Here is an 18611-nt window from a genome sequence, read left to right as displayed (position 1 = left end):
TCAGCTTTTATATATATATATATATATATATATATATATAATATTTATATGCCTATAAATGTCACTTCAATTATATCCAGGAGACGAACATCCCCAGGAATGAGATCCAAGTTGAGGCTAAGGCTAAGGTCATTGAGCAGGAGTCAGGCAGCTCCTTTATGTTCTCTCTGGTTCTGGTTTCAGTGAAGATTCCAAATTAGCCACATAGGGTATTTGTTTCTCATGGAGGTTTTGAGAGCAATCAGTTGGTGAGTAAAACTAATAAAATGCTAGCTATTATGTTTTGCTGAGAATCTCTCATTGCTGTTTTGGGGCATCTTCATTTTTCTTTACGGTTCTGTTAATGACTTCTGAAACAAACCAAACTGGGTCTTGGAGGAAGTCCTTCATCTGCAGCCCATATATCACAACAGTAGGACTTATCCTGGTGTACAGTGGAAGCAAAGCTGTAGCTGGCTACTGTGCTGAAGTCCTATAGAAGAAACTTAGCCTTTTTTGGCTTCTTGATTCATGTAGTTTCCTGGTAACAGAGAGAACAAGGTTGAAGCTAGTTGCGATGTTGTTTTTTTGTATATGGGTCTGGGTTCACTGACGTCTGTTTTGATGCCTTATGTAGGAGCAGTTGAGCAATTTTCAGATGAAAATGAAGGAAATAATCAGGTCATTCTTTTGTCGTCGTTTTGCTGTTGTAGTAAAATGTAATTGTAAAAGCAAACTGCTTGAGCAAAACCAGTGTTAGGAAAAAAGGAAGGAACCAGTGCATTAAAGATAATTTGGTTTAAAAATAGACATTGCCTATCTTTCTAAGATACACAGCCCAGTTTAGAGACATGCCTTAGGCTTTAATGCAGGAATTTTTAGATTAAATTACTGGACTTTGTTATGGGAAGGTCAGACTAGAGGACTATTGTATGTTGCTTCTGTCCTCAAAATATATTAAATATACTCCAGATTTAGAATTTTTACTATGACTTTTAAGAGGTGGGGGGGAACTGTATCTGGAGATGAAACTTTTGCCCCCTAAATCTCCAGGTGTTATCCTGGTATTTCATGTGATGTTATCTTCTGTGTTGAACTTGAGGTAATGACAGATGTCTGTATTAGGACTGACTAGGAGTAGCCTGTTGTTGAATGTGACTTCTGATAAACCATTTATCTTTTAGTACTGCTTTTAAGCTTTCTCACACTTTGTTACTTCTCTCCCTCTCCCACCAGAGGTTTCTACTCAATAACCACATTGATTCAGCCATCAGCACAACAGAGTGGTGGAGGTCTCCAGCAGGGAGCCAGAGGGGTGGACTTTGTTTGGGAACCTGCGTGGGGCTTGGTACCAGTGACGTGGAAACTTCCTCCGTCAGCAGCGGGACTGCCCCTCCGTTGTGCTGAAGGCCAAGTCAGCAGCTCGTGTGGCTGTGCTCAAAATGAAGGGTGAAAGCCTCTGGCCAGGGGAGGAGAATGTGATCGTATTTTAAACATATTCCCCAGCTGGATTGCCAGTTGGAAGTAATGCCACAGGAGCACGACTGCAGCCTGTAACTGCTTATGAGGGCTTTTAAATTTTGATCACTTGACAGAATTGTTTTTCATTTTATGAATTTTATTAAGTGTGGGTTTGGGTTTATATGGGCTAACCTTTGGCAACTGTGTGTAGGACTTCAAAGCGTCTCACCCATAAAGTGAGCAAGCAAATGTTATTGCTTAAGCATTGATGCCAACAGTGCTCTTGTGTACTGAAGTCCTATTCCTCTATTAAGCATTTTTACAAGGCTCTGACTTCCTCAAGCCATTTGTGGTTCTGCCTTCTAGTTGTTACGTGGGATGACACTTTTTGACGATGGCGGGTTTGAGAAGACTGTGTTACTGGGAAAAGTGGTGGGACTCCTTAAGTAGCTTTAACTCCTAAAGTGGATTTATAGAAGGCCCCCTGCCAAAACATTTGACCGTTTTATGGATAGATTTGAGATAAAAGCATTTAAAATAATGGCCACAAATAACGTAAATCTGGCTAAGAATTCCAAAATCAATTAGTGCACATTAATCCTGATTTTATAATAAAAACTGTGTTGGAACTTCTGAGCCTTCAGACACAAAGATGTGTCCAAGTTAATGATTCTATAAAATCCAGCTTTCTGAACAGGAATTTAATGATTAATGCTTCAAAGTGCATAATCACATCTTTGCCACAAGATGTTTTTCTCTTCTTTGGCTCACAATCTGCCTGTTCGACATTTGCTGAAGTAAAGCAAACACAAAGGTGTTAAGAGTCTTTGTGCAAGAGCTGAAGTCTTCTGTGCAACCGAATGCTGAGGCTCATTTATTACAGGATTTGTGATTCCTGGTCTCCACATCAGCTCATTTTTAAAAAAAACATTGTCAGCATCCAAGCTGTTATTTGAGCAAGAGACTGACAGGTAGTTTTAAATGTGGCTTTTAGTTTATAGTCTTCACTTCTACTGCTTGCTTGCAGGACAGAATCGTTCCATTTCCCAACTCTTCACCTCTTTCTTAAAATTTGTCATCACAGCTGCATCTTAGAGGCAGCAAAGTTTCCAGCAACTTTGTTGTGTTTGTTCCTCTCTTCTTGTGTGTATTTTTTTTTTGTGGCTGTTTGGTTTTTTGTTAAGCTGGTGGTGGTAGATGGGATTCTTTCCCCATGTGGATATTTTAGGAAAACTCATAAAGAAACAGGCTGTTGGAAGCAGGGGTGAGGTAGGAGATCTGGGTACCTGCTGCCATTACTGCTGAGGCGTTGGGTAGCCTCTGAAACCTGGGTGCCTTCGGGTCCCTTCAGCAATTCTGGAGGAGGACTGGAGCCTCTCTGGCGGTGCTGCCTGTCTGCAATCAGCTGGAGCAGGAGAGAGGAGTGTAAGAGGAATTTAGGACTAGTTATTGGAGGAGACTATGGGGAAGTGTTGAAATGGGAAGAGATAACAGCTAGAGTAGAAATTAACTGATTTTGTGTGTAGAGTATAACTCAAGTATGAGTGTGTGGTTATACCAGCATGCCTTTGGTCCCCAGTCACAATGAAAGAAGAGAATGAACTAGATTATTGCTCAAGGTCTTTTTTACCTCTGTTTTCTATGATTCAGGTATTCATTTAAGTAAAACCAATGCTGGAGCATACTTCATAATGGTTTTTCTACTTTTTGAGCTGTTGAGTGCTTTGATAGACATGATGCTATATTTCCTGCGTACAACAGGTACTGCTGCTACCTGCCAACCTCCATCTTTCAGTATAGCAAACGTAAGACGGGAAACTAAAACTAAGGTGTTCTTGGCTCTTTGTACATTGCAGACTGAAATCAGTTTATGGTCAAAGTAAATGGTTTGCCAGACTGCTTTTAGGATTGTGAACGTGACAATTAAAAAGCTAGTCTGGGCTGCAAGACACAGTGAGATGGAGTGGATAACCAGATGATGTGCACTTTGAAAACAGACGTAATTAAATCATTTGCAATTTATAGTTTCCCATCTTCCTTTTTCATGAGCATATACTTGCCAAACACATTTCGTGCATTGCTCTTGTGTTCATGGTGTCATGAGATTGTAAGTTTAACAGGTTAGCTGTGATGGTTGTGCTTGCAATGAGTTCAGAGTGCAGACTTGTCTGACGCAGAGATGCTTATTTTACAAACAATTTTGCCTTTGCTGCATTAGAAATGCTGAAATTGGCAGTGTACGATATTAAGTGGTTTGTGTGGCATCAAAATTAAGAGTGATAAATATGACTACAAAGACAGGAGGGAAATGAATATATCCACACCTGCAAGTGAGTTCTGCCCTACTTCAGAAATACTCGATATTCATAAGACTGTTTGCATTAGCAACATGTGCTTCTTGCTGTAGGAAAATAAGGGTTCCCTTTCTTCTCCCTCAGTGCTGGGCTAGAAGTTCTGTTGCTGTAATGACCAACAGGATGCTGGTTCCCAGGGGTGAGGCATGGAGCATATGCTCCCTTTTCAGATCTCTTAAAAAACAGCAACATCACAGCGTGATATTGTAAGGAGGCAACAGTAGACATTGCTGATAGACTGGCTGGAAGTGTGTGTTGCATCAGCATTTCCTTACACGCTTTGATTTACAGCAGTAGGTGGAGGTGAGGAAGAGTCAGGAGAAGCAGTGATTGCGAAAGGGAGTTTGGGTCCCACCAGCCTTGAAGGTTGGTTGAACACTGGAGTTGGGTTTTGTGTCTGCTGATGGGAGGTTTAGTACTGTCTCTCTCATGGAGAGTAAACCTCTGCTAGTAGGAAGTCTGTCACAGCAGCATGATTTGTAAAGATAAAGACCTCCATCTCAATAGATATATCATTCTGCTGAGTAATCTTTTAAAGGCAGAAAACATGCACTAAAAAGGAAGACTTTGGTAGTGGGAACTGTGATATCTGCAGAGATAGGGAATTTTATTCATTTGTGCACTTCCCTGTTCTGCTCTTAGTCCATTTGTTCCACCCCTCTGGTTACATTTTGAGAAATGCAAAACATACCATGTGGAAGGACAGTTTTAGATTTCCTAGTATGAACCGGGTGAAGTCTCCATATTTTGAAGAACAATAATAACAAACAACATTCTTTTTTTGCCTTTCTTTAGGACTCCTGAGCAGTGTCCGAGCGTGGTTTCTTTGCTGTCAGAGAGCTACAATCCCCATGTGCGTTATGGGGCTGCCATGGCTTTGGGTATCTGCTGTGCGGGCACTGGAAACAAGGTGAGGACCAGAAGCCATCCGTTGCTAAGACTCTTCCTGCTCTCTCCTTCCACAGAGACATTTGTGTGGATCAGATTCCTCACGCATGTACGCTGCTAGCCAGCTGGACTAGAGCAGTACTTTAAATTCTTTAGCTGTCCTGGGCGTAGAGATTCTTTTCCTGCTTGTACAGAATAGCTAAAGTAGAAGAATGTTTTTATACATTATTGCCACATTCTTGGAATTTTGTCTTCAAAACTTCTCTTAGAGTTTTCTTACTGTCAAGTTGCCACTGAACTTTAAATGTATGTTCACTACTCCAAAATCAATACTCGTTTGCCCTTGGAGTTGATCTTTTACAGACTGCTTTAGGGGAAATGGGGGGTGCCAGTGACAGGAAAACAGCAGGTGTTTTGCATAACCTCTAGCTCCTTACTTCTTCTCTGTGATACACAGAGTTTGTGGAAGATCCATGTAGTAAAGCCCAAGTGCAATGAAATTTAATGAAATTTACTGTAGTTTCAGGTGTATGATTCACAGCCAGTGAATTTTATTCTCGCTTTATCAGTGAAGGATAATTCTCACAGATGATAACAGGGACCTTTTAGAGTAGAAGGATTCCCACTTCTGCTGTGGGAAGTGAGTGCTCATTGGGACAAGCCGCAAGTAAGCTTGGGGATAAGCTTCCTCTGCTTTACCCACATGTGTATATAATCTATACTGGTACTGAATCACAGTTTCAAAACAGCTGCACAGATTGTCCATGTGGAAGTAATATTTCGTGCTTCGAAGTCTTTGATAAATCTCACGCTTATCAGTTATCATCCCTTCCTCAGCTAGTATTAAACCCTTGGTCTGTGGCTCTTGCAAGTGAGCGCTCCCCAGCGCGTCGCTTGTGTTGTGAAATGCACAGAATGCTGACACGCGCTGCCTGCCATCTTCAGTATCTAGAGCATGCGGACTTGAAAGTAAACTGAAAGTCCTATTTTTATCCAGGTGGCTTTATTCTCAAGTGGAAAGTAGAATCAAGGAGCTAATTATTTTTAACCTGCTGCATCTGACAAGTTGATTTAAGTGGAAATGCTTTTAGTCACACAAAGAAGTCTGTTTTATTTCTAGATGCATTTTGTGATAAAGACCCAAACCATCTGATTATATGCAGACATGTCTTCCAGAGCTTATAATAGTAGGTTTTGAAGGCCCAAATATATTCAGCTTTGGCGATCGGAAAGTTCAGCTTTTTGTCATAGTGGATGTTCCATACATGGCATTGAATGCGTGCCAAAGAATGAATGAGTCGCCTTCAGGTGGAGAAGCAGAGCCTGCAAGATAGCTCAGCTGGCAAAAGTAGTTTAAGCGAAGGCATGATATTATTCTAGAAGTGGTTCTTAGAAATAGTGTTTTGTGTAAAATCAGCTTGTTTTTAAAAGCCTCACCCTGACGGAAGTGACACCAAGAGGGGTCTGTGCTGGGAGACTCATGCGCTCAATTGCATTTGCTCATGTCCTCAGTTTAGGTATGGGCAGGAGAGAGCTCCATACAAGAGACTGCCAAGTGATTCTGTCTGACTTCTGTAATCAGAAGATTGCATAATACATTAAAAGAGCTCTTTGGGCTTCGTAGGGTGCCTGTTATATCTCCTGTTCCAAAGGGTATCTAACAGCTTGCTCCACATGCAGTTTCAGGGTGCTTTTAGAAAGCCCTTGCACTGCTACAGACCAAATTTATCTGTGCAGCCCATGGCTGTACAAACTGCTATCTAAGGTTTATTCTGCTTAAATCTGAAGAGCGTGGTTGATGAAGGCTGGCTGAGCCCACTAGCAACTTGCTGCTGTTGAAACGGGTAGTCTTGGTCCCTCCTGCCACCTTTTGCTCTGTCTTGTGTCCAGCTCCCTAGTGAGCTGACTCAGACACAAACTTACAGAAAACTGACCCAGATAACAGCAACAAAAGAGGGAACAGTTCTCTGTTGAGTTATCGAGCTGGAAAAGCTCACCGAGAGGTGAGGCAAGGGCTGCAGCTAGCACAGGGAAAGGGGAGAGACTGGATAGCTGAAGGGAAATTGAGGAAGGAGAGGGATCTCGTTTTGGCAGCAGTGAGTTTAGATGAGCTCAGTTGTCCTGTGTAATGTGCGCTGAGGACCTTGCATAGTTAGAAATGAATTTGTGTCTGTAATAATTCTATGTATGTTTAAGTCATGGCTTGCAAAGTGGCAGAACTGTAAATGGAGATTAAAAAATGTGCCTAAAGTTATGATTTAGTCTGAGATGCCTGCAAATTGCACATGCTGGTCCTGGGTACATTGAAGCAGCATTTATTGTTACAATAGACTCTCATATAGCTTTTCATAATCAATGACTGCATTGAAAGGAATGCTTTCTGATAGATCATCGTGGATCATGTTCCTGTTGTGCTTAGCTGGGAAGTTACTGAATTTGAAGAAGCAATAGAGCCTTTTGAAATGTTTTCAAAACCTAGATATACTCTATGGGTGCTCAGAGGCAGCCCCACTTGATGTAGGTTTGAAATGAATGCTTTCATGTGATGCTAAGTGTTACAGGTTCTAACAATAAAGTGTAAGGCCAAGAATTTTAGACTTGGTTTGTTTTACCATCTCGTTTTCTAACTTCCAACATGTTGTTTGATATCTCTGGTGCATTTGTTCCTTACGCAGAAAATGAAGGTAACACTGATGTATTTTGTTGGGAAGAATGGCAGAGGAAGTGTATGAATAATTTATGTGTACTATTTAAGGCCTGTCAGTAATTCTAATGTGCTGAATGCATCTGTTGCTTACAACAACTGTTGTTTATCTGTTGTCCTATTTCTGCAGGTAGATCTTGTTCCATCCATCACTTGTTTTTTGTGTTTTTTTTTTCTTCCTGACTGAAAATCCACAGAAATACAGTTTTCTGCTTCATTTACCAAGAACAGGAAAAATATATTAAAAAGTATATCTCATAACATCAATCTGATAACCTTCCATTAGAGTACTGAATCCTGGGATACTAAAAATAATAGTATTAACTTTGTGACTGCTTATTTCTTGGTTTTTGTTTTTTTAGGAAGCAATTAATTTGCTTGAGCCAATGACAAATGATCCTGTCAACTACGTACGTCAAGGAGCTCTGATTGCATCTGCCCTTATCATGATCCAGCAGACCGAGATTACCTGCCCAAAGGTAATGTGGCATACCTTACATACTGGCTTGTTAGGTGGAAAAATGGTCTTGGATGACAAATCTTTAGCTCTTGGCACTGCACGTAAGCATTGGCAAGAGAGTGTAGGTGCCTGGTAAAGAGCCAGAGCTGAATGCACAGCAGGAAGCTCCCACATGGATCAGAGCATGCACTTTTGAATGGTGGAGCGATGCATGCTGATCGAAACCTGCTTGGTAGATGAACCATTTTAATTCTAGGCGTTACGAGAATAAATGCTCTTTCTTAGAAGGTCTAAAAGCATCTTGTAATGATATGCAAGTAACTGTCTTCCACTAACATGCACTGAGGCCTGTATGCTCATGATTTATGTGAACACTGTTATTTAGTAAAGCAGTTGTTTTTTGATGATAGTAAACTTAGTGTTGGATGTGGTCACCCTACAGGGAAGTCCTGCTATAACTATGTTTCTTTTGTAGCTAGTCTTACACTTTTCAGGTGAAACAGTTTCTGCTGTCAGAACTGGCTTAGTGGTTTTATAGCAAATACATTTCTTTAATGGAGTTTTTCTTTCCGCTCAGAAGGCAAAAATGATTGCATGTGCTGTGTTTAGCTTTTAAAAATAGATTGCCCTGTGAATATATGACAGATGATGATATGCAAACATTTGTACAGACTAAAAGTCCACATTAATAGAAGCTCTGAGGTTCCACATTTCATCTGCTCTGGTGAGTGCTGAGGCAGAGCGGTAACTGGTACTTTGCTACTCATCTGTTGTATATGGGTTGCTTTTATTGATGTCATTTTAGAAATTGAAGTGCGATAGAAACAGCCACTTTTTTACTGCATTTGGATGGGGAAAAAGAAAAAAACCTCTTTGTCCAGTGGAAAATTTTACTTGGGAAAGTCAACGAAGGAAATCTACAAGTACAGGTGTTTGGATATTTCCAAGTCATGGAACATGAAGATTTGCTGGCAGACAGTTTGTTCCTTTGAAGTATTTTAAAAAAAAAAAAAAAGGAAAAAAAAAAAAAACAGTTAGTTTTCACTGAACAGAATCTGGGAGCTTTGTCTGTATTATCAGAATTGTAGTTCAGCTGTGGAGTTGTCCACTGTGCCAGTGGAGAACACTAGAGTTCTGTTGGATCCCCTCATCTTCCAAGATGCAAAGTCTCTGTAATGTGAAGTTGAATTATCTTTCTGTGGAAGGAAACTGCTTGTTACTTTTATTGTTTCTTCCTCAGTCAGGTGCTTGGAATGCCAGCCCTCAATATAGGAGATCAGATTTAATCATTCTGTGCTCCTCTAATGTTGGGCAAATTGTATAGCTCTCCTGTGCCTCAGTTTCCCACCTGAAAGAAATAAGGATGGTACTTTCTTCTGTGAAAGGATATTATGAGAAAAAAACCATTTTAGTTTGCAAAGCACCCTAATCCTCTTGGGATGGGAATTGCAGGCCGCTATGAATCAGTCAGACATCTGAGACTGTTGTGGATTACTTGCTGAGTCTGTCTATTGGAGTTTCAGTCTTTTTGAGATGATAGGTGAAAGAATCTGTGTGTCCTAAAAAAAAGTGCAGACAGGAAAACAGCTAGCAAAAATACAGATTATTTGAGGTGTGTAATAAGTCAGATCTCTTTCCCCAAAGAGGCCTGGTAACCTTGACTTCAGAGGTACGTGTAATACCTAGGCTTGTTAAATGGGTGATTAAAATAGTTGGCTAGCAAATACAAGATGAGATGTATAGTATGGGGTTCAGAGGTTTGTTTAAAAATGGGGAGAGGAACTGAAAAAGCTTTATGCCAGAGCCTTGTTTGAGCCAAAATTTGTGGTGTAACATAATATAGATACAGAAGGCAATTCATTACCCAGCCATAGAAGCACTGCGGACGTTAGAAAACAAACAAACAAAAAACCCCCAAAACCCCTACAGATTATAAACTAATAAATAATCCCTGAAATATTCTGCTAATTTAAGAACTAAACACAGACGATATAAGTTTTACTTGTTTTGAACACCCCAAAAGTTAGTTATAACCATCATAGTTTCTTGCTGAAAAGCAAAAGGAATATTTTGAGGAATATGCTGCCAATTAAGTTATATATTATCCATGGGAAACTTTTGGAGCTCTCTGCCAGTCTGAAGAAGAATTATTTTACTTTGATTTGACAGGGTGGAGTTCAGAAAACTACCCATTTTTGGATTACAGTGACATATTTTGATCTGATCAGATTCCTAAGTGGCACGCTGGTGCACTGTGTGCCAGTGTCTAACCTGATGTATGTGAGCATTTGCATTGCTGGATAAGCAGCTAGTAAGAGGAGCATGATGGATTTCATATCCCACAAGCTGTACGTGTGGTTTTGATGGGGTTATAGAGAAGCTAAATTTTACGTATCATCATCTCACTGCTGCTAAATATTTCGTGGTGCTTTGCATGTGAGAGATGGTGATTTTAATAAAGATTGTGACATATAGTCTGACCAGCTTCCTGTCATTACTTTTCAGTTTAGTCTGTTCTGGGATTATTTTGTTTTTGTAAACTTCTTGTTTGTGAGCTTTGGGTTAGAAGGACCTTAAATTCTCTGGTGATAATTTGGGATGAAGATGGTAGCAAACAATCTTCCTTGAATAGATTTAGATTTTTCAGGAATAAAATAACTTCAGAGTTTTGAGAGCTGAGCGTTGCAATGCTGAAATGACAGCAATAAACAGAGATTTAAGAATCAAAGTATTTTGGTTTAAAAGAAACCATTTTTGTTGTGACAGAATGTAGATGTATGCCTTTGAATAACCTTTGCTGTCCTCTTTCCTTTGTATTCGTCTTAGATTCATAGAATCGTTTAGGTTGGGAAAGACCTTTGACGTCATCAAGTCCAACCACTAACCTAACACTGCCAAGTCCACCACTAAACCATGTCGCTAAGCACCACATCTACACGTCTTTTAAATACCTCTTTGTTGTGCTTACTCTCTATTTAAACAAATATTGAAGAGTTTAAATTTAAATAAAGAGTTTAAATAAAGAATTGCCATTATATGGAGGTCCCTTGAACTTGCAAGTTGCTTAAGTGCCAAAAGGGGTAGCAAATCTTGTGTAGAGCTGATTTGGCCTCTTTGCAGTTGAAACACAATTCCTCCATGTGCAGCCAGCATGATTTTTCCTGACCTCTGTTGATACATTTGAGAACCATATTAGTGCAGGTTATAGAACAATAACAAGTTTATTTTGTGAAATGGAATCCTAAATTATAGATGTGATGAGATCATTGTAACAGAAATCAATGACAACTTCATTATGTATTTGTGACCTGCAGGGCAATTAAGACAGCAATTTGGAGACAATTACATGTCTAACATATTGCACTGATTTTACTTTTTCTTGGTTTTGTGTTAGGATAGTCATCTTGGCAAAACGAGACGATAATAAGCAAGGTCAAGGCTTTTCTTCTGTCCTCCTTCGATCACCTTGGCCTTTAAGATGTTGTGAAGAAACCAGGACCAGATTGCTGCTCTTATTTTTTTCCCCATTTAGATGAAATACTACATCTTGCTAGGATGCCAGAATGATTTTTGCTATATTCTAGTAGCACCTTCACATTCCTTCATGTAAGCCTGTTACTGTTAGATGCTTCTGCATACTGTGTGCTCTTTCGAGAGAGCAAGTGTATGCAGAATAACTTCAACTTTTGAAGTAGATAGAACATGCAAACAGTCTAAAACTTCTTTTATTAAAAACAGGTTCCTCAATACTCTTGTTCTTAAGAATTCGCATTTGCAAAAAGCATCATGCACATCACCTGCCACTGTTTCCCGTAGTTAATTGTTTACTAAGTCTTACTCTTAACAATCTCGTGGGCTTCATGTGTGTGAATGTTGACTGGTGGAGGGAGAAGTGGTAAACAACCTGAGAAATGACAGCCCCTCGGGTTTGTGGTAGGAAATGGTGCTGTATTGTTCTCATGTCTTAAAGCCTGTGTTGTTTCCTCGGTGTTTCCAGGGTTGCGTGTTTGGCTTCATTTGAAGTCAGTGGCATGTCGTTTTGACGAGCACTAATTATCAGAATGGGGGGGGGGGGTGTATTGTTAGTAAAGATGAAATAAGTCACTGCCTCTGTTTTAGCGTTCCTCCTGGAAGTCACCCAAATAAATTTCTTGATAGCATCTCTAAATGCTATAAAATTTTTAAAGTGCTTGAAGATTTCAAGGGTGAAACAGAGCTTATGGGTTTCAAAGCATATTAAATAAACCTATTCAGTAGTTTGGGATGTACTTGTTGCTGTGGTTTGACAGAAAAACAGTAGCAGATTAAAGGGCTCTACTAGACAAACTCTGGCAGACTTTCCTTCAACAGTTTAAGAAATTACTGTCTGTTGACATCTTGCTCCATTCTGTAGGAGGTGAGTGCCCCAACAGCAAAGGCAGAACTGAGCTTTTGTCTGTACCGCTCTCGCTTTCTCCAAAGAGATGGAGCAGTGGCTCCACCTGAGGACGATACCTTCCTGAACCGCTACAGCTAGAGCTGCCAAAGCAGGCTTTCCCCAGCAGTACGGAAGGTTTTCAGCTGGGACCTGATCCAGTCAAAAATCCCGTTCCTGTAAAGTATTAGCTTTATAGGAACAGCCTGAATAAGCATGCAGGCCTACCATGCATTCGAGTGTTGAGGCAGTCCTTTGATCGGGGTTTGCCTGGTCCCTGAGGCCAGGAAGGGTAGTCTCCCACCCTTTCATAGAACAGTTTTGCTTCCACTGATGTTAAAGTAAAACTTTGGAAAGGGCAGACTTGCTCAGTACATTTTCCAGGGTTGGCAGTGGTCCACGGCTCATGATGCACAGGTATGCAGAATTTATCTGAAAGCAGAACACTCTTGATATGGCACTACATATTTTGTATTTTCATAAGTAGAGGGTATAAGGACTATTTCTTATTGTAGCTATTCAGCGCTTGTTCATTGAACATCTGCTCTCAGCTGCTTCCCTGCTGTAAGCTGTCTGTGTCGCCTGGAGAGGTGGCAGCTGGTCCGCTCACGTTTAGCAGCCAGGTTTCGGTCCCTTGCAGTTGTCGGTGTCCCGGTTAGCTCGCTGCCCCGCATGGTGTCCTGGGGCCACAGCTGGTGGGTTCCTGGTGGGCTTGTTGCCCGGGTGTTTTGTTCATCTGCTCTGGACTAACGTACAAGTGAGTAGGAGCTATGGAAGACGTTAGGGAAAGGATGCTCCAGGGGCAGCGTGCCACGACCAGGGGAGGTGGATGACTTCCCCTGGTTAGCCCTGCCTCGCCTTTCCCGAGCGAGGCGTTTCTGCCCTCTGTTCCGAGGTCCTGCTCCGTCAGACTTCAGATGCCAGCGTGAACATTAGCAGTTCTGCTGAATGTCTTCTTGCTTCACCCAGGGTTTCATCCTCTGAAGATTTGATTACGGTGTAAATTCCAGATTACAGTCCACCGAACGAGCTTTGTAACATCCATCCGCTTTTATAAATATTCCAAACCCAGAAGCTGAGCCCAGAGTCACGGGAATGATGTGCTCTAAACAGAGGCACTGCAATCCTACTGCTCAGCTCAACCAGCGGAATAGTTTTACATGTTGCTTCTGTGTCTCTGTGTGTCTGTCCCAAACAATCTCTGAAGGCTTTGGTTCATCTAGTCTGCATGTGGTTGCCCTTGATACTGCACAAGGCCCCGTTCCAGGTTGCAAATGCAAACTAAGGTATTTTTCCAGTGTGCAAGAGGTCAAGCGTAAGAAACAAACTATTTATATTAAACGTGTAAACCTCAGTGTAAGTTTTTATAAATAAAAATCGGGAGAGCGTGAAAAAGCCTAAATGGAATGAAGCAAGAGCAGAGTTTGGTCAGCATATCCAGAATAAACCCTGTATTGTGTGTGCAGTATCTCCCTGCCACACATCTGTCTGCGTGGCTGCCCTGAAAATGTACGCTGCTCCTTTTTATTACCTTTAATAAATGCAAGGAAATGTAAGTCACCTCCTTTTGGGGACAGGGGCTAGTAACTAAAAACTTTTTAATGCAAAGGGGAATTGGTGAATAGAGAACTAATATTAGCACACACATTGGTGGACTTACTTAGACTGAAAAATGGAGATCACTGCTCTTTTTCCCTTGTCACTTTTAATAAATGCCTCCTGCTCTACCGGAGAAGTGTTGTTTTGTTCAGCTTCGCTGCTCCTGTTTAAAAGTGGCTGGCTACTCTGGTGCTTCGTGGTTGTGAGACTGTCCATTTGTGTGAAACAAATAAAGTAATTTTAATACAGTTGTGTTTAGCAGGTCATGATTTGCTTGTATGAATGTTAGGGTCTTTCGCTGTCACAGACTGGTTTAAATCTCATCAGGTTAGATGCCATCAGTGCTGAAGGAGTTGAGGTGACAAATGGTACAGCTGCGTTTGTGGCTGAAAGAGCGAAGTCAGGAAAGGTATCGACCAGAGAGTGTCTGTTCCTTTAGGGCACCTGTGTTTTAAGCGGTGTGATGAGTTAACGTGCATCGAGAACTATTTTGCAGAAAACACGGGGTCTTAGTCTGAAGTGTTCACTAAGTGTGTAGGGCTGCCAAGCAGCGTTGTGGCTCGTGGGTATAATGCTCGTGGGTTGGAGAGGCAACCTCTGTCTTCTTTCCATCCCAGACATTGGACATAATCTCTCAAAGGTAGAGTCTCAGTTTATCACTGCCTGTGGTCAAAAATTCACATGTGAAATGTGGTGAAATTTATTGCTAGCATTACCTCGGCTGCAGGATTACCTCATGGCTCTGATGTGCTGGGGTATCTGATCTCATACTTTGCTGAGAAACCCCTGCACTTTGATTTATCCCCTCAGTCAGCTCTTCGTTCTCTTTTGATCTTTTTTTTTTTTTTTTTTTACCTTGATGAATCGCAGTTTAACAAAATGTTATTCCCAGCACAGTTCTCATGTCACTGACTCAGTTGTATGAATGGTTGTTTTATTCACGGGTGCAAAAACTCTTTCTGTAAGCGCCTTGAGATTCCCCAGTGTGCCCCACGACAGGCCACGTGTGCTAGGAGTGATGCCTGAAAGCTGCTCCTGGTGCTCAGTGCTGCCCACAAGCTCTGGAGCTTGTGGTGACCTGCCTGGATGGGGTACCGGCTGTTCACTGGGTGCCGTTATCAGCCAGAAGGACCTCCTGAGTGTTGTAGTCAAGTTTTTAAGCCTCTGTCACTGGTACAATTAGGCACCAGGAGCATCAGAGGCTGTGCAAAAGTACATTCCTAGCGGTGGTGTTAAAGCTTGGCCTCTTTGCCTACAGCAGACGCTAACTGTGTTTCATAGCTGAAAGATAGGTCCCTTCTTCAGACGCTGGTCACTAAGCAGATATCTCTGGTGTCCCTGGAGAGGCACATGCTCTTTGGATGTGAAAAGTGGCTAAGGGGTTGTCTGCTCGTAGGGTTTTATACTTGGAAACTTTAAGTGCGTTTGCAATACTGGGAACTGCTCTGTGTCTCTGGTGGCTGTCTGGCCCTACTGCCTTGAGCCAGAAGTTTGTCCTCTCATCTGTGGCTGCAGATGTAGGAAGAGGACTTGGAGTACCAGCAACAACGTGGACGAGTAGTGGGGAGAAGCTTGTTCAAGACATCTTGGAAGGACCCTATTTGAAAAGACCTCCTTTGCTTTTGAGCATGTCGAGTGAAGGCTTAGTATGAAAACAAAATGTCACATGGTTATCTAGATTAAAATTAATTTGGGGAAGAGGTATAAAAGATTCTTCCAGACATGCTGTGGATGGGGGGATGCAGCTTCCCAGGTTTTGACTGGGTTGCAGATGGGGATTTCCTGGTCTGCTTTTTCAGCTATAAAAATTACTTGAGCTGTATTGTTGCTCCACTGTATATATTAAAAGACATAAGTTATTAATTTGTGATAAAGCCTTGGATATTGCTGGATGTGATACTGTTCTGTCTCTTCAACACTTAGAGAACCTGTGAAAGATGAAGCTGTTCAAACATACCATGACATAAACTGTTACTTCATTAAATATTTTCATTTATGATTTTCACTTAAAAGGTAGGAGTGCAATAGCAAAATTTGCTGATGACACACCATGGGGGCATTACCCATACAGCAAAAATATTGCATAGGAAAAACAGAGTGGGTTTGAGGTTTTCAGCAGTAGGAATTGGAGGAAATTTAATAAAGTGCAGTGTCACGCACCTAAGAACATATAGTAGTTCTTGCTACGAGCTCATCAGTTGGTCTTTTATTCCAGTGACGCTCCAGAGGTTCTCAGGCTATTCCTGTAAGGCGTGCAAAATGTGGTTTGGAAATGCATGTCCATCCTGACTATTTTAAAATCGCTCTATGGGTATCTTCAAGTGGGGAAAACCTCTGTAATTAATTATTAGTGGGAAGACTTGTAACGCCAGTGACTAAAGCCGTCGAAAAGACAAATGTCATCCTAGGATGCAGAAATCCAGGGTGCTTCTATTAAAGACAGAATATTTGACTCATGCAGTCAGTTTTATAATCTCTCTCTTTTTTTTTTTCTTTTTATTTTGTTTTTATCCAGGTCAGCCAGTTCAGACAGCTCTATTCCAAAGTGATCAATGATAAGCACGATGATGTTATGGCAAAGTTTGGAGCAATCCTGGCACAAGGCATTTTGGATGCAGGTAATTCCCCAAACATTTAAAGCAGTCAAAATTTCTTAAACTTGTTTGGCTACAATAGCTGTAAGAGCAAATTTCATTTGGGAGATGAGGTGCTGGCTTTATGCCTGTCATGTAATAGTAGCAAGAAATCTCAAATTTCAAGTCATTTTAGCTAATTAAAGAAATAAACCCTGTTTTGTAGTTTCAGTTTGTATCAGCATGCTTCTGTTAGGAGAGACTCTGCCCAGTCATTGGGGCAGAATTCATGTTCAGAAGTCTGGACAAATATGATCTTTTTGCTCTAAGTCTAATTTGTCACACTAAATGTTGATTTATAGCATGATAGGTTGCTGCTTTATTTTTCTAAGTAAGCACCTGCTCCAGAAATTTGGAAACCTTGTGGTATCCAGTCCTCATGTTCTGCTTTTCCTGCTAAAATTTGACATAACCAGTTTAAAATATATGTATGTATGTATTAAATATGTGTGTGTGTGTGTATATATATATTAAATATGTTTTTAATAACTAGGTTTTGCCTCTTTCCTGATTATTAAGAGAGGTGTTGCACAAAGAGGGAAGCATAGTTAACTGCATCAGTGTTACTTCAGAAGACCCAGTTAGTTTCACAGACTGCTACCTTTTTCTAGCAGAGGAAACATCATTTCATGAGTGTTAATGACTGGATGTTGAGCCAGGGGTAGGATTCTCTGAAGGCATTAGCACTTCATAAGGGCCGAATTGCAGGGCCTATTAAGGAAGGCTTCCATAAGCAAAGAGGACAGGCAGCATTTTGTTTTGAATTTTTCCTTCTTCTGGAGTTAAGACTTGTACAGTGCTGTGCGTGTCAATAGCACCCCCTTTCCAAGCTTCCAAACACAGTTTCTCTCATCTGGTCTCACGTGCTGTGGCCTTTTCTTGCCATGCACCTCTTTATTCCCTGTGGTATGTAGAAACAAGCTAGTTTTCCCTGTACTCTGAGATCAAGGTTAGTCCTGAAGTCACATAAACAAAGGAGTCTCATATATTTGTCTCTGTGGCATGGCTTAAGCACAGCACCATGCACTGTGGTTACACAGTGTCTGTATGAAATTACTACATCTCCAAGCCATGTGGTGGTGGGAGAAAAACCTAGGGCTGCCTGCACCTATCTGCGTGGAAGCATGCTTAAAAAGCTCTCTTCCCAGTGGGCATGTGGCAGTCAGGCTGCTCCGTGCTGTGTGGCTAGGGCTACTTAGAGAAGAAAGCAACAGGAACCACCTTCTTTATCTTTCTTGCTTCTCAGGTGCCCCTCCTGGAGCTCAGACTGAGCAATGTTCTTGGCACAAGACTGTTAGAATAATTTTGGTCATTCCCATAGTCATACTGCGTTGCTGGGAAGCCAGAGCCCAGCTGGCTCTGAGATTTTTCTCTCAGCAGTACAGACCTGCTTTGAATTCCAACCTTTAAGATTAAATCATGAAAATGCAGCTAAAACCTTATTTGCTTCCTGTGTCACTCATGTGTTGTATAATGACTTGGAAACCAGAAGCATCCAATTTTAATAAACTACATGTGAATTTGTGCCAACTTTAACCTCTCTATTTCTTGCTGAGTGGCTGGGGGAAGGCTGTGAACTACCCTTTCTTAACCTATTGCCACGTAGATTAGAGCCTCTTAAAAGAACAAATTCTTTTTATCTCTCCCATAGAACTACAAGGGCTTATCTGAAACAATCAACTATAGAATTTAATCATCACTACCAGGAAGAAAAGGTTCTTTGTGTCATCTGCCACTGGTGGGGCAATCGAGTTTGAGTTTTTTTGTTGGCTTTTTTTTCGGGGGCGGGGGGAAGGAGAAGAAGTATAATTCTCTTCCAATGACAGGCTTTGATTAAAAGTGCGAGATTTCCAGTGCACGACTGGGAAATGATGCACTGGAGGTGGGTTTTTTGCTCTGACAATGAGGCAGTCGTTAGACTGGTGGTTTCATGGAAGGAGCAGGGTACCTTGGGAGCACTGAAGTGGAAATGAAGAACTTGGTCATTGTCTAATTGTTAGGCCCCAGCAGCTACGTTTTTCCTTCTTTAATAAAATAAGAAAAATTTAACTTAGGGATTTTTTTTCCCCCAAAACCTCTGAACTTTTATAATGCTTCCCTTCATGTACAAACATGCTCT

The 18611-nt window shown here is 41.2% G+C and overlaps 1 protein-coding gene across 1 annotated transcript in view; it reads left to right on the top strand.

Moving 5' to 3' along the window:
- PSMD1 (proteasome 26S subunit, non-ATPase 1) overlaps nucleotides 1-18611 on the top strand; it is a 75427-nt gene that overhangs the window by 44459 nt on the left and 12357 nt on the right. The window contains exons 17-19 of the mRNA XM_087739078.1: nucleotides 4590-4704; nucleotides 7749-7865; nucleotides 16375-16477. Coding sequence (XP_087595204.1) covers nucleotides 4590-4704; nucleotides 7749-7865; nucleotides 16375-16477 — 335 coding nt within the window. The remainder of the gene's footprint in view (nucleotides 1-4589; nucleotides 4705-7748; nucleotides 7866-16374; nucleotides 16478-18611) is intronic.

This window comes from Nipponia nippon, unplaced genomic scaffold (assembly GCF_047370975.1).
Source record: "Nipponia nippon isolate SJK-2023a ecotype South Korea unplaced genomic scaffold, ASM4737097v1 scaffold_7, whole genome shotgun sequence".
Taxonomy (NCBI): Eukaryota; Metazoa; Chordata; class Aves; order Pelecaniformes; family Threskiornithidae; genus Nipponia; species Nipponia nippon.
This window is presented reverse-complemented; position numbering and strand designations above follow the sequence as displayed.